This window comes from Rattus rattus, chromosome 3, assembly GCF_011064425.1.
Source record: "Rattus rattus isolate New Zealand chromosome 3, Rrattus_CSIRO_v1, whole genome shotgun sequence".
NCBI lineage: Eukaryota > Metazoa > Chordata > Mammalia > Rodentia > Muridae > Rattus > Rattus rattus.
In genome coordinates this window covers 150,111,058-150,127,503 of record NC_046156.1, presented here as the reverse complement: position 1 = coordinate 150,127,503, position 16,446 = coordinate 150,111,058, and the positions used below count along the sequence as shown (strand labels likewise).

Below are 16,446 nucleotides of genomic sequence, written 5' to 3'. Positions count from 1 at the left end.
CCTGGGAGAGATCCCTGTCAAAAACATTCAAAGCGAGGGTGCCTGATTCTAAGGTTGCTCTCTGGCCTTCACATGCACTCGCGCGCGCGCGCGCGCGCGCGCGCGCGCGCGCACACACACACACACACACACACACACACACACACACACACACACACACACTCTGTCTCTTTGTATCTCTGTCTCTCTCCCTCCTTCCCTCCTTCCCTCTTTATCTCCATATTCATTTGTGATACTTCTGGAGGGCAACTTTTCAAAGTTAAAATTACTAAATTCAAAGTTATTGTGATTTGTAAAAAAATGAGGACTTTTGAAAAGTTGCTCACCCATCTCAGATTTTATAGCTCACACCACCACAGCCTATATCATTGATGGGACACAGAATCGAGACACTTTAAAATGAAGACAAGTATATGCATTGTTACCTTTGTCTTCTTCAAGTGAGAAAAAGTTAGATGTTTGGATTATTTTTATATAATTATTCTACATATCTTTATGAATTCAGATTTATAGAAATAACATAAACTAATTCATGCAACAATCTATCATAATTTTTCAGTGTGATATTCAGGTGTTTGATTCCTGTAATTAACCCATCTCTTCCCTCCACCTTTGGTCAACCTTTCTTCTAATTCTAAGCTCTTTGTCATTATTTAAAATTTACTCATTCTACAAAGTAACTCACAAGTATTTGTCCAAGTCTGGTCTAGGGATTAGTGATAAGCATAACATCTGGAGACTAGCTACAGGGGCTTAAGTTCATTTTCTATTATAGGCTACGCTGGTAGATCTCACCAAGCCTCAGTTTCCCAGCTGTTAGGATTCCCAGCTGGCGCGATTCCTCTTTAACAGGTAGATAAGGAAGCGAAACTTGATACAGTGATTCAGGAACCTTCCAATGCCCCTCGAGGCCCCTGGCATGGCTCCTTTGTGTAGTGCTCTAGATCTCTAGATCTCGGCCTTGATAGCAGACTGCCCATTAGTGTGTCACTTTCTCTGTGTCATATATCGCATGCTTTTCCTGCATTAACCAAACAATAATCCCAGGAGGCCGTTTGTTCTCTTCTGTTAACTCCAGAGTTTCACCTTGGAGACACCATTACCTTGTCCAAGAGCAAGGACTAGAGCAGGAGTCTGACTAGAGCTGACTTCTGATGCCAAGCACTCCTTGAGCTCTATGGTGTTTCCCTGTATGAGGCCACAATGAAACCAAACGGAGCTGGAGAGTTGTCCCAGTGGTTAAGAGCTCTTGTCCCTCTTCCCAGGACCTGTCTATCACTCACACAGTAGCTCACAACCATTTATATCTCCAGGCCCAAGCTACCCATTGGCCCATCCTGACATATACAGGAACCAAGCTCACATATTGCACAGACATACATGCAGGTAGGACATTCACATACACAAAATCATAAAATTAATCTAGACAGAGCTCCCAACCAAGTAGGGACTTCACTGTCTCCATCACCTGTTCCTCGTACCTCTAGGCGTTGCCTTCTGACTTGACCGTCATAGAGCTTCACACTGCTGCACCTTCCGAGCCCATGCCCTCCCTTTCTTCACAGGTCTGGGGCTTCTCCTCATCAACCTTTACCTCTAACCCTTCCCTTCTCACTCAACTTGGGGGTCCTCAGGCATACTGGGGCACAGTCATTTTGTTCATCTTAACTCTCCTAGCAGTACGTAAAGATGGCCTTGTGGGTGTGTGGTATATGAGTTTGGACCTGTGTGCTTGTATGTACGCAGGAAGATGTGTGTATTAGGCGTGTGAGCAGGTACACGTAAGGTATGGAAAACAAGCTTATGTGTTATTCACCTTTGGGTCAAGGTCTGGAACTCACCGGTTAGCCTAGACTGTCTGCCCAGGGAGCAGTGAGGAGTCCCGGGGAGCCCCGGGGAGCCCCGGGGATTCATTTGTTTCTGCCTTTCAACATAGGACTGGCAGGCACCCCCTGCCATGCCCAGCTTTGTCCCACAGGTCCAGGAACCCAGCTCTGGTTCTCCTGCCTCACAACTGGCCCATCAGCAACTGATTGTTCCCCAGCCACTGAAAACGTCTTCTTCACATTGCAGTGTTATTTCCTGGTCTCTATTCCATGTCCCTTCTTTTGTGGATGAGCAGGATTAACAGCAACTATATTTTTAGAAAAGAATTTATTTTTGCCTGAAAACAATCTTCAGTCAGAATGAACACTGATGGGTTTAGTTCCCCGAATGAAGAATGTGACTCTATGAAAATGAGGCAGAGTCCTAGGTTTCTCCTTTTGCCTTTGATTTTCTTCCTAGCTTATCATAAATCTCGATGAAAATGAGGTTTTGTGTCTGTGTTCTTATTTCGATTTTAAACTACCTCGATTATAGTATACAGGGTATTATTTATGTTATTCAGATTTTTATTACATTTATATCTTTATGGAGGCTGAGAATGGGCACCTGCCACGACTCAAATACAACTGAACAGCCCTGTCTAGCAATCACTGTGGAACACTACCTCTTAGGGAGTGTGGGCGCCTTTTCTCCATCACTGAGAACATCAGTTCTCATTTTTGCTTAGCCCTGTTCTCCTAAGATTCTAAGAATCTCAAAGTCGTGGGTTCAAATCCTGACCTCAGCAAGAGAATCCCATCTCCAGTTTACTTTAACATTTGCTGTTTTGACAGAATTCCTTACATGCTCTTAGCAATCATTTCTTCGATGTGACATAATAACCTTTGTGTCTCATGTGGTATATGGCCCTTATGAGAAAATATGATAAAAAATATGACAACCTAATTCTTGGGAAGTCAGAACTGTGCTGTGCATATCAGAAGTGGAATCTAATTCCATACAGCACACTTGCTTGTGGCATCCTATATCTAGGCACTTGCATAACTCAGTATCTGTTTGATGTCACAAAGTAAATGTCCTCATAGTGATTGTGCATGACAGTGGCAGGAATAGCAAATACCTCATCAGCTCCCACGCATAGGAAAGATGATATTTCCATTTTAATGTGTCAATTTGACATTAGATGTAAATATTTTTGAGAGACAGATAAAAACAGTGGCCTGACATCATCTTGAAAAGACCTCAGGAAAGAACGAAAAAGGAGATTCAGTTTGAAAACAGTGGAACTGATTTTATAACTCCTGTGAAATCTCAAAGCAACCTAGACATGTTGAAAAGGTGCAAAGACTCTGGGAAAAGCCTCATCAGCTCCTTACCCGCCTTGCTGCCGGATGGCTGCCCCCTACTCCACACACACACACACACACACACACACACACACACACACACACACACACACACACACACACCTACTGTCTCCCTAGTGCATTTGTCCCTGTCACAGCTTTCTGAGAAAGAGGGACATGAAACCTTTAGGGACTTACTTTACAGAAAGGAGAAGAGCCCAGCACAGGATGCTGCAGCACTAATTATGCATCTCGAACCCTCCTTTCCACAACCACCCCCAATTATACACTCTGCCTTTCCTTCCCTCTACTCTGGAAAACGACTTGGCTGCTAAATGTATTACTAACTTCGTAAAGTTAATCTGAACACATCCTGAATGCTCTCTGCTAGAACAATAAGAAACTAATTGTCTGAGCTTCCTTATAAAGGATTCTCCACTGGATTTTAGTGTAACCTCTGCTGGCGAGCGAACCCAGGGCCTTATGCACACCAAGCAGGCGCTCGGCCAGAGCCACACACAAGCTCAGGTTTTAGACTTGAACAGTGTCCGTGTGTGGGATGTGTGTGCCTTCCCTTTGATGTAGGTTAGCAGTGCACACTCAGCCAGTGCATTCTCAGCATTTTCAGCTTACTTCTGAAACAGCATGTGAATTGATGTTTGCCTAGATACCATTCACTATATTGGGTCACCTGTGACAGATTAATTTTGTTTTATTCTTTCGAACCCCTATTTTTTTTTCTTATGTGTGTAATGTTCCCCCCTGCCTAGACCTGGTTAACCGTTTTTGTGAGCAGGTCCTCAATTTTTTACTTTGTCCCTACTTTCCTGTCCTAGCCCCATCCTCCCCTGGTGTCGACTCCGTCCCCTTGCAGCGCACAGGCAGCCAACACGGGCCACAGAATGCCGCAGCAGCCACCTTCCAGAGGGCCAGCTATGCTGCTGGCCCAGCCTCCAACTACGCAGACCCCTACCGACAGCTGCAGTATTGTGCCTCCGCTGACTCTCCGTACAGCAAATCTGGCCCTGCCCTCCCACCCGAAGGCACCTTGGCCAGATCCCCGTCCATTGACAGCATTCAGAAAGACCCCAGGTGGGTAAAACCACATTTCTTTACTTGGAGATGTATAAAGCGGTTTCGTAACCTAGTTTCGTCTTGGTACTCTGTGTGAGCTGTTACTGCCTGCTTCTTATTGGCTGAGAAGGAAAAGGTTGGCTCTTCTTTGGCTTTCTGATTTTTTGTTTGACATGAAATATGGACATGTAGGATGGGTCCCTAATATCTCCTATGGGTACTACATAAAGAACTGTCACAAGAATAGCTTTGGGTGCTATTATTTATGGGTGAGGCCATCAAATTTGATCGGGAAGTTTCTTCAGTGAAGTGAGAGCAGAGGGCGGAGGCTGGGCAAAGTCCTCACCTTCCGTGTCCTGGTCCACGTGTGCTCCTGTCTGAGAGAAAGAGTTGATGGCCATCCCCTGCCTTTTTCTTTATCAGGATATAAAGCGCTCCCATCAAAAGTTACTCTAAAATTTGAAAAGTCAGAAATTCAATAACAGTTTTACCCTTTAAGTCTGGAGATATTAGGGTGGGCTGTTTAGGGAATGGTAAGACATTCTCTGTGGATTGTTAAAGAAACAGTTATGTGAATGTACCGTTTCTGAAGCTGGGCCTGACTCCCTGTGAATCTATGTAGATATTGTCCCATTTATGCACACATGCAGATATGTAGGCTCACACACACACACACACACACACACTCTTAACCCACATCTGTTACAACACCCTGGATGGGCCAAGAATCTGGTATTTGTTCAGGGCAGCGCTTGAATGTGCTAAGTTTGAAATTCATCTGCAGGCCTTTCCCTGACAGAGCACACAGCTTCTCATGTATGGTGTCCTGAATTCGCATGGTTTTTCTTACAAAAAGAAACTGCTTCTTCAAACATGCAAGGCACATGGAATGTGCCTTGAGATGGCCATCTCGGTACAAATGAAGCCAACGTGGAGGACGCTTGCTGAGTGTTGTGTTTGTTACAGTGTGTACTGTAAGGCAGGATTGTACGAAGGGCTCAGCCTCAGACTGCAGGAGACTAAAAGCATGGCTCATCATAGGTGCTCAGTGCTGGTGTCTGCATTTGCAAGCCTTCACTGCAGTCAAAAGGCTTTGAACTGAAACCTGACCTTGATTTTTAAAGCATAGTTGGAACATTCTTAAAAACTATTTTATCATTTTTTTATTTGGAAATAAGTAAAAATATATGGAAGTTTTTTAAAATGTGAAAACAGAAGAAGTAGTCACATAGAAGGCTCTGCCGGAGTTGACATTGTTTGATTTTAACATTGTATATTTAACTTGTGGATATATGTGTGTTTATATATTATATATTATATATATATAATATACATTCTAATCAACCTCCTGTTGCTATAATGAGACAGAGACCAAAGGGAGCTTGTGAAAGAAAAAGTTAACTTGCTTACATTTTTCAGTCATATATCACTGGAGAAGTCAGGGCAGGAACCCAGGAGGACCATGAAGCAGAGACCGTAGTGAGTGCTGCTTCCTGGCTCCCTGCTTCTTCACAGGTTAGGGACTAGGCAACTTCATTACACAGCACAGAACCACGATCTAAGGATGGTGCCACCCATGGTAAGATAGGCCTGTGCCGATTAATAATCTGGACAGTTCCCCAGAGTCATGCCCACAGAGCAATCTGATAAAGACAGTTACTGATCTGAGAAACTTTCACTCAGATGACTCTTAGCTGTGTCAGATTGATCGAAAGATCCACTATGCTTTCTGCTGAAGCCAGTGCCACTCTGGAAGCAAGGCTGTCTCCTAACTCACTATGTTTTCCAAGTTAGCCTCAACCTCATGGTCCTCTGCCATGGCCTCCCGAGTGCAAAGATTATAACACATGCAGTCTCATGAGGGTGAGATTTTATCTGTGATAAAAATCATGTAAATGCTCACGTTAAAGAAATCTGACATACTAAGAAATTAAGTTTACATTTCTCTGGATGCAGTCTAGCCTCTGTGTTTCATACCGTGTGTTAAAAGCATTTTATTTTATTAAACCTGTATAGGTTTGTTTCTTTCTGTATGTTGCCACAGCTCTGACAAGTTATGGATTATGTCATTGTATTTATGGAGCGCCTGCTGTAAACCTGGGAGAGGATACCAAGAAGAAAGGGTAGAATGAATAGGAGAGTCTTGGCCACTGGACTTTATTAGTACACGGAAAATTTATATGTGAATGAGTGCTGGGTGGATTACAAGTTTATCTTTATTTTCAACAATGATACATACTGGCCTTAAGTGAGTGTGTAAATTCTGACTAGTCCCAGTATGCTAAGCACAGACATACAGACAAAAAAAGAAATAGGGAATCTGGTAAGGGCCAGGACAGATTAGTTTGTCTTGATATAAAAGGCAAATGAACCCAGGGATCTCTGGAAAGAAGAATAAAATATAGTAACATCTCTGCGCAGGGCTTCCTTAAAGCAAAAGACTCTTATTGTCGCTGTTATGGATTCAAGAACTGTGTGACTCCAAGTCCAAAACATTAACTTTGTGGAGACATTTTTATATTTCCCTCAAGTGAAAATGCCTGGCTGCTTCTGGTGCGCACTAGAACTCTGTCTGCTAGAACCGAGACATTCAGGGCTCAGGAGTATCCAGTTTGTCACTAGAAGCTGTTGACTAGAATCTTCTGAGCCTCTCCACTCTTTTCATGCTATTCGTAACCATAGTATTCATTAGAGGAGAAGCAATGTTCACTTTGCAGCCTGCAGCCCTATGAGCAGAGGAGAACTACGAGCTCTACCCGGTACCCGAATCCATAAGCTTACTGGTGCCATCATGAGAGCATTTTGTGAGCTTTGGGTTGCATTTACTGGTATGACTAGTTTTGCATCTTCTCTGGTTTTCTCAGGGGTGTGGTCGATAGTTCTGGGCAGCTGTGTAGCGGCAGGGAACACACGGAAGTGGTTCACGCGGCTCCGGCTATTTTGACACGTGTGGTTTTTGTCACACTTACTCAGTTTTTCCAGCATCTGACACTTAGATCTTAACAGAGACCAGCTTCTTTTTCATTAAAGAGCTAGATAGTATTTTTCATTAAGAAGACTCCAGGCAAATATTGACTCTTCACATAAGAAGTTGAAGTCAAGAGAGTCTTATTTGCTCTCTGTACTATGTTCCTGAAGGTTTGGAATTTCCTTCTTGAGAGTAGTGTCCTCAATCACACAGATGTTGCAACGTTTTGGTCTTTTTCTGATTTTAACTGTAGACTCTAACAAGTGTGTGTGTGTGTGTGTGTGTGTGTGTGTGTGTGTGTGTGTGTGTGATGTTGGGACATGTGGAGACACACATGCCAGTGTACACATAGCAGCCACACACTGGATGCCCTGGTATGTTGTCTCTACCTTATTTCTCTGAGATAGGATCTTGTACTGAGCTGGGTCTAGGCTGGCAGCCAGCAATCCCCAGCGATCCTCCTATGTCTACCTCTCTCCTGATAGGGCTCCCAATCCAGGACCTCCTAGGGCTGAGTGAGTTTCTAGACATTTATAGAGTTTTGTGTGGCTTTTCATGTGAGTCTTAGAAATTTGAATATAGCTACTCACACTTGCACAGCAAGTGTCTTTATCGAAGAAACCATCTCTTCAGTGCCAAAAATAATCTCATTTATAGAAGCAACTTTGTTTTGTTTTTGTTTTTTATATAGAGATATGCTCACGGTAGCATGTTTTTTAAGGAAGACATGTGCCCAAATCAGCAGCTGCACTTTATTGTATATTCCTATTCTTTGGAGTTGTTTTAAGTTGAAAAATTTATAAATAATATAAAATAGCCACTTTTAGGAAAGTATATATTTATGACTACTATGTTATTTGCTATTTTGAGATATTATGAAAATTATTTTATATGAGATATTATATTGGCTCAAACATTTTTATTTATATTTTGTCCAAGAGTCAACTTCAGTAAATCAATGCATATCACACACATTGATATATATTGGACCTTCAGGGAAAAAAAACAGAATTCTAAAATGCCTCTAGAAAGGTAGAGGTTATAATGTTTTATTTTTTTAAATCTTAACCCATAAGCAGTATTACTGTGTAATTTACATTATTATATAGCTTAAAGTTGCTTTGCTGGGATGTTTGCAACTAAGTATGTGTAACATTCCCATGGCCTGCTTCTCTTGGGTGAATCGCTGCAGAGCCTAATACTCATTTTCAACACCCAGTTATCACTCCCTACCTGGACCTTCCAAGTTTGAAAGTCGCTCTTCATTTCAGCCAGTAGGACACTATCTCTGTCTTAACCAGACGTGCAGCTGGCCTTTCAAACTGAGCCATTTACTGAGTCCTTGTAGGATATGCCAGACCCAATGATATTGGTGATTTTGATGGCTGTTGTTGTTGTTGTTTTATGGGCTTTATTTTGTATATGGCTCATGTAGCCCAGGCTATCCTCAAGCTTTCCATGTAGCTGGAGATGACCTCGAGCTTCCCATACCACTGCCCCTGTACTGAGATGACAGGTAGTCACTGCCGTGCTCTGTTTCAAGCAAGGCTGAGAATCAAATCCAGGACCTCATGTGTGCTAGACCAACGCTCTCCCAGCTGAACTGCATCTCCAGCCTAATTACTGTGAAGACAGTAACGACTGTTGAAACGAAGTCTGTGTCTCTTATAGGTACACTCTCTGGTCTTGTCTCTTGTCTTTGGAGTTATAGGAGTATGTGACAATTCCCTCTTCAAAGAACAATTTCGAAGACAGTTACCTCATCACCACCCTCTACACAATGGCCAGACCTTCTGTACCCCTTTTAGCAGCTACCAGCCTCTCACCATCCTGTCTGCCTTTCTTATCTGCCCAGCAGCTCAGCATTATTTGTAGAAGGGACCACCTGCATTTATTGTGGTTTTTCCTGCTGGTTAAGTGACAGTAATGTTAATGAGTAACAACCATGATAACCAAGATTAATTGGTAATAGGGCTCATGTCTAGTGTTAAACATTCTATACCCTTTATTTAGTATGATCATTCTAAGGGCTTTGTGGTATGATAATGACTCCCTCTTTAATTACCAGTTGACAGTCCTGTTAAAGATGCTCCTGGCTGCGACTGCCCATCTGTCATCATCCTTAACCATATAACGCTATGCATTCTGCAGATCCAGCTTCTGTATAACCAACATGCAATATAATGTCAGCAATGACGCTTCATTGCACATATTAGAAATGCAATTGTTTATCCTCCAAGCACTTTTGAGCATGGGACTGAAGTGGCTTGAAGTTTCAGAGTTCTGACTCCTATTCATTCAAGATCCCTCTACTACTGGGTGAGACCATTGGATTTAATGTCACCGACTGTGTATGTGATGAGTTTTCATTGATAATATAATTAATGTGGGGAGCTATCCAACTGATTTTTTTTAGTCAAGGGAAAGATAATGTACTCCTGAAACAGAACAAAGAAGAGATAGATCAGGAATTAGGTAGAAAGCTTAGAGAAAAGTTCTGAAATACTTTCTATCTGTCCACTTTGTTATTCCACAAGTGAAGATTGAATCTCCCTTATTCTACCATACACAACCTGCTCTGGTGTGTCACTCGATGTCATAAGTCACATTTCTTTACCATCTTGCATTGAACATTTAATTGCACACAAAAATGGAACACTCAAATATTTGTCATTACCAGACAGGCGGCAGCTGACTGTCAGTTGCTAACCAGTGACAATGAATTCCCTTTGCCTCTTGAAAAGCTCTGCAGCAAATTAAGGTCATTAATTTGGAGGTTCTGACCTTGGCAGAAAGAAGACTAGCATGTGCGGTCAGAAGAACAGAACATTCTAGGGTGAGGTTCCACTGTGCGTGGCAAGACTTGGAAAGCCCAGTAACTGAAGAAATCTTCCACCTACTGAGCATTTGAATGGGCTGCACTAGGTGTGCGCGTCAGGTAATGAATGTGTTAGGGAGACTAAGTACATACACACACATACACACATCCATACACACACATGTAAATGAAGGAGGAAAGAATAAGGAAAGGCATCAGGTACAGCAGTGGGGCACAATGACATAAATGAAGTGTTAATGGGAGGAAGGAGAGAACATTCACATATCCCTGCCGAATCATCTTCTCAATTTCCTAAGACACTTCCACATGTGCTTTTTTCTTTCCCCATGGCTGTTGTGTAAACTTCCATATTGGAGCTGAGATAGTAGCTTGGGAGCCCCTTGAGAGATAGGACACCACATTGAAGATTCTCACGCTGAGATAACTGGGTCATTTGTAAGAAGCCCTGACTTTCAGCTTTCAGATTTCCCCACGCAGCTGCTGCGTACTAAAGGGTGCTGTTAGAGGTGGGTCTCCTGACTTTCAAAGTTAGCCCGGTGGCTCCCAGTATCTTTTGACTCCACACAGCAGTTCATTTTTGAAAGCTCTGTGGGTACCAACAGAGAGTGGAGTGGCCACTCTTACATTGCACAGAAGCATCCCCAATCGCTTAAGACACCCGGAAGAGAGACAGGAAATGACTTCGAATGTAGGACAGGTGTTTCAGTAGAGTGAAAGTAGTCTTGAGGGAAAACAAACAAAGTTGGTTAGAGGTAGATGTTTGGAAGCCACTGACTTAAAGGCCACATTGAGGGAGCAATCACTTCTCTGAAGAAGGGAGAGATAAGACACTCGTATATATCCACCGCTGAGACTGTGAAGAAGTTCACCCTGGCCTTTCATTTGCTTTAGCTACAAAGACTGTTTCGAGTGTTCTTGATGAATAAATGAGTAGAAGTAGAACATTTCTTCTTAATATACCTTATGTTCTCCCTAATGGCAATATTTACTTTTAGTCATTTCCGAAAGAATATGTACCATACCATATAAAAGTAACAGTAATGAAGTCGGAGGTAGCAGGCATTCAGCATGGCTCCGGGTAGCACTGCCTTCTGTTGTTTATGTCTTTTGTCACCGTTGTCCACGTTGAATTCAGTGGGTCTGTGTGAATAGCAGAATTATGCAGACGGGAAGTTTGTGGGTTGGGAAAGCAGAAAGCAAGTCAGAATTCTAGGGACACACAAGCCGTGCCAGGAGCCCAGTTTGAAGGTCTGCCTCCTACTGCCAGTCGAGTCTCTGGATGGTCCAGCTTAGCTCTCAGGCATGGAGGAACAGAGATGATCATCCCTGATGCTCCTTGTCCTGGGTTCCTGTGAAAAGTCACCCTGAGGGAATGACTGTAGTGACTGCTGGTTCTAGTCATTGAGTCATTAGGGTGAGCGGTCAGACTGAACTGAGCCACCCTCTCCACCAAGCATCAACCTTTCCTTTCAGCATCTCCCCTGAAACCCTTTGCCCTCTGCTATTGAGAAGTCAAGAAGTTGGCATGACTGATAGGTTCACCAAAACACAAATGAATAAACCAAATATGGAAAGAATATGCAGACGGTCTTCAATATTGATATGGAATGAAGAAGTATAGATATATTATGGATGAACCTCAGGACATTCTTAGTGAAATAAGCCTGGTATAAGATAGAAGATTGTTAGGTAGACAACCGTAAGGCAGCCAAAGTAGCAAATTTACAGAGCCATAAGGTAGGATGCTGGTGACTAGGGGGTGTGTCAGAATGATAGTGAATGTCTAATGACCAGCAGCTCTATGTTTGGGATGAGGACTTACTAGAATAGCATTATGAAGGGTTTGCACAGAACTTGTGAATGTGCTCAGTAGCACTGGCTTTGAAATAACTAGAATGGTAAGATCTCCATATATTCTATAATGACAAAAAGGTAATTAAGGGGTCTGGTAGGATATAGCTCAGCCAGGAAAGTGCTAGGTATAGAACTATGAGGTGCTGAGCTCTTATACACAAAACCTCTGTGTAAAGCCAGATATCGCAGTGGTGGGATATCCTGGCACTGGCAAGGCAGGCAGGGAGATTCTTGGGGCTTGCTAACAAATTAGCCTAGCCAAATTGGTGAGTACTAGATTAGGTGAAAGATTTTATTGTTAAGAAAAAAGGGCACACAACAAGAGATGGCTCAGTGGTTAAGAAAGCTTTATTGGCAGGCTGGAGAGATGGTTCAGTGATTAAGAGCACTGACTGCTCTTCCAGAGGTCCTGAGTTCAATTCCCAGCAACCACATGGTGACTTACAATCATCTCTAATGGGATCTGATGCACTTTTCTAGTGTGTGTCTGAAGGCAGCTGCAGTGTACTCATAGAAATAAAAATAAATAAATCATCCTTTTTTAAAAAAAGAATGTTTACTGGCTTTCTGGATGTAAGCTCCATTTCTGACACCCACATCATACAGTTCACAATCCTCTTTAATTTCAGTTCCAGGGGATCCAGTGTCCACTGGGTGTCCATGAGCATTTATACTCACAAAGTGCATATAAAGTTTTATAAGCACCAAATGTACACACACACACACACACACACACACACACACACACACACACACACACACGAATGAATGACTAAAGCATCAAGGAGTAGACAGACACCTAATGTCAACCTGTTGTCTCCACATGTACCCACATACCTGTTCACATATGTGAACACACAGGGCCTGACATGTACCCACATACCTGTGCACATATGTGCATACACATGCATATGTACACAGGACCTGGCATGTACCCACATACCTGTATACATATGTGCACACATATGCGTGTGCACACACACACACACACACACAGAAAGGGCAACAAAATGCTGGCCAGGCACTACTCCTTATACATAGAGGCCTACACAGGAGGAGCATAAGGAAGCCAGGGAGAGAATGAGTCATGCAGTGGATCCTGGCTGTATCAGTTTCCAAGCTGTGCCTTCTGCCACCTCATAGGAAATGGTAAAAGCCACTTCTGTGGAGGTTACCACAGCAGTTTTGCTTTGCACTACTCCTCAAATAGGCCACTAAATTCCATAAATATATTACAATAATATATTTCCTAATTATGGTTGCCATAATACCATGCTAAAGAATGAACTAAAGTAGCTCTTTAAATCTGATGCCATATTATTCTAGAGAACAAAAGCATTTTTTCACACCACTTGGGAATTATTCGTACCACGAGAGAGCATCTTTATCGCAATCAGTTTTAGCTGTTTTATTCTTTTACTCAGCAAAGATTTCCTGAGCAAAGGGTCAGGCACTGCTTTGGATACTGAAAAACACTTGCATCAGGCAAATGAGGTGGCAAAAGAGTGACTAGGAAAGACCCAGGAAACGGTCATGCCTGAACTCAGACAGACTTTGAGTCGAATGTAAATGAAGACTTCACTTTTACATTTTTATTTAAAATCACCCTTAGTCACTGCTTATGCCAAGCAGCACGTGATTCTCCTCAGTAACCTCAGTCCTCCTCATGGTGCCTGCTGGCTTTGGAGCCACAGTTCCAGCTCCTGACTACAAACTCAGTTCATTTCCACTCATACCATGGACGCGACACCAAGTCACTGCGAAAGCCCCCAATCGTGAAGCTTTCAGCCAACATCAGGGAACCCAGTAGAAAAGCATCTTGTTCTCCCAAGGGCCATCAGGACATCCTGCCTCTTCACAAAGATGTTGCCGTGGCTCCAGCCAGGCGCGGTGTTACTAGAGAACATCACACTAACGTAGATGCAGTTGGAGGCTGTACAGCACTTCTGCCTTTGAAGGATGGCGTGTCGTGATGCCTGGGTGTCTTGTAAGTTGGTGTGTTTCCATCAGTGCCTCATAATGCGCTCATTGTCCTCTGATCAGAGGAGGACTGAAACGTTTAACAGGGTTAAGGTTGTCATGAATCGGAAGGAAAGTGACAGAAAATGACAGTGTCAGCATTGCAAATGGAGCTTTAGCAGCACAAATACTGTGTGTCTGCGAAGTAATGTGTACAATTCCTCGGTGGACACATTTACACAAATATCCACAGACACTTCAAACATGTTCAGATACATATATGCAGCCATCACACACACACACACTCACACACACACACACACACACACACACACACTCTAACCCCAAGGACAAGACACCAATTCGTCAGAAAGACTATATTTGCATTCTTCAAAAGCAGTGCAATTCCAGTCTTATTACTGACATCATTGGTTACTAAAAATGGAGGCAAACCGGGCAGTTCAGAAGAACCCCGTCAGCCCCTAGCTGGTACTATGCACTTGCCATTCCATCCCATGCTCCAGGCTGAAGCCCCTGTGTGTAATGTGCTGCATTAGCTCATTCTGCACAGCGCACACTCACGAGTTGCAGGGAATGAGAATGCACCGTGGCAAGCTCAGTCAATAGGAGCTTGTTGTACGTTTCCAGAGAGGCATGAAAGAGGCAGGAAGTGGGCTCAGCAGCCTCAGCCAGGAGGGCCTCATTGAAAACCAGTTCACAGGCTCAGATACAATAGACGCTTTTGGACCCCAGGCAGGATCTCTGAGAATGGCACTGTGGACGGAATGAAACTGCCCAGGGCCTCACTGCAGCCTGTGGTGAGAGGTCTAGGCCTCCCTGCCCTGCTCTGCCACCTTGCCACTCACCCTCACCTCCCACTGCTCTTGCCTTGGCTCTACTCAGTGGGGGCTATTAGGACAAAGATTGGGCTCTGCCTTGGGCCTCCACTCCTATGTGCAGAACTCTCCAGCACCCAGAGTTTAGCCTTGTTCAAGAGCTATGGTATGGACACAACACCATCTTCTAAATTTCTTTCTTTTTTTTTTTTTTATTATTAATTGAGTATTTCTTATATACTGCCTTGGGCCTCCCCCCCCTTCCTTATGGGTGTTCCCCTCCAGAACCCTCCCCCCAGCTCCCCAGAGTCTTAGGGACCCAGGGCTTCCCCTTCCACTGGTGCTCTTCAAGAGTCAGAGTCCAGGGTCAGTCCATATATAGTCTTTAGGTAGGGTCCCTGGAAGCTCTGGTTGGTTGGCATTGCTGTACATATGGGGTCAGCTCCTTCAGTTCTTTCTCTGATTCCCAGGGGTCCTGTTCTCCAGTTCAGTGGTTTCCTGCTGGCATCGCCTCTGTATTTGCTGTAATTCTGGCTGTGTCTCTATGATCTGCATTCATTTTATCACGTCTTGAGTTTCATTTTGTTCTAGATTCTAGGGTAATTCAAGCATTTGGGCTAATAGCCAGTCTTATCAAGTACATACCAGTCTTTCTGAGGTTAGCTCCTCAGGATGATAGTTTCCAGTTCAACCATTTGGACAAATTTCCAAAGTCATTTTTTTTGATGCTGAGTAATATTCCATTGTGTAGATGTACCACATTTTTCTGTATCCATTCCTCAGGGCATCTGGGTTCTTTCCAGCTTCTGGCTATTATAAATAAGGCTCGATGAACATAGTGGAACCGCGTGTCTTTTTTATATGTTGGGGCATCTTTTGGGTATATGCCCAGGAGAGGTATAGCTGGATCCTCAGGCAGTTCAAGAGAACCTCAGACTGATTTCCAGAAAAGGTGTTCCCCTTTCTCCCTGCCATTTGCTGTCACCTGAGTTTTTTGATCTTCTAAATTTCTATGATGATGTCTTAACCGCTAGATTCACAACGTGTAGGTAGCAGCAGTCTCCAAGCAGCTTGAGGCCCTCATCCCATAGGACCGATGTGCAAGACTGTATGCAGACAGTGGGAATCCAGCCATGTGCGAATTGAGGAGAGAGGCCTCAGAAAAAGGAAAACCTGTCAGCACCTTGACCTTGGGCCCCAGTTTCCATAGCAGTGGGAAAATTAGTGTTAAGTTGTGAATGCTGTGCAGAATGCAGCATTTCATTGCCACAGTCTAAGCTGGGATAGGACCTTCGGTGAGCAGCCATGACATTGCGTAGCTGGACAGAGGCTTTTCAGAGCTCGTACCCTCTGCCTGGTGCTTAGCAGAGGTCTCTCTGGCAACGTGAATGTGAAAGTCTCCAGCTGTGGTGGGACTCTATCGGAAGCTACAGAGCTGTGTCCTTAAGGAGCAAAGTAGAGTGAACTGTGGTTGTGCCACCTTCTCTAGGAAGGCCAAAGGCGGGGCAGTCTAGCAGGCCCAACAGTTTCCATATAGACATGGCTTTCCTTCAGATTAATGAAATACAAATTTAAAGTTCAAGGTGCAGGTCAACGTAGATCCGTTTATCAGCTTTATGAAATTTGAAAATGAATATATAAAATGAGATTCGAAAACGGGCAGTTCTATAATTTTCCATATGTATACCTATATATGTGTGAGTCTGCGTGTAAATGATCCTGATAGTTATAGAACTGGCCTGC

General features: G+C 43.5%; 1 protein-coding gene across 1 annotated transcript in view; it reads left to right on the top strand.

Annotated features, from left to right (window-relative positions):
- The window catches only part of Ctnnd2 (catenin delta 2), a 396,457-nt gene that overhangs the window by 57,276 nt on the left and 322,735 nt on the right, over positions 1–16,446 (top strand). Inside the window, exon 6 of the mRNA XM_032898675.1 lies at positions 4,010–4,265. Within this exon, the coding sequence (XP_032754566.1) occupies positions 4,010–4,265 (256 nt within the window). The remainder of the gene's footprint in view (positions 1–4,009; positions 4,266–16,446) is intronic.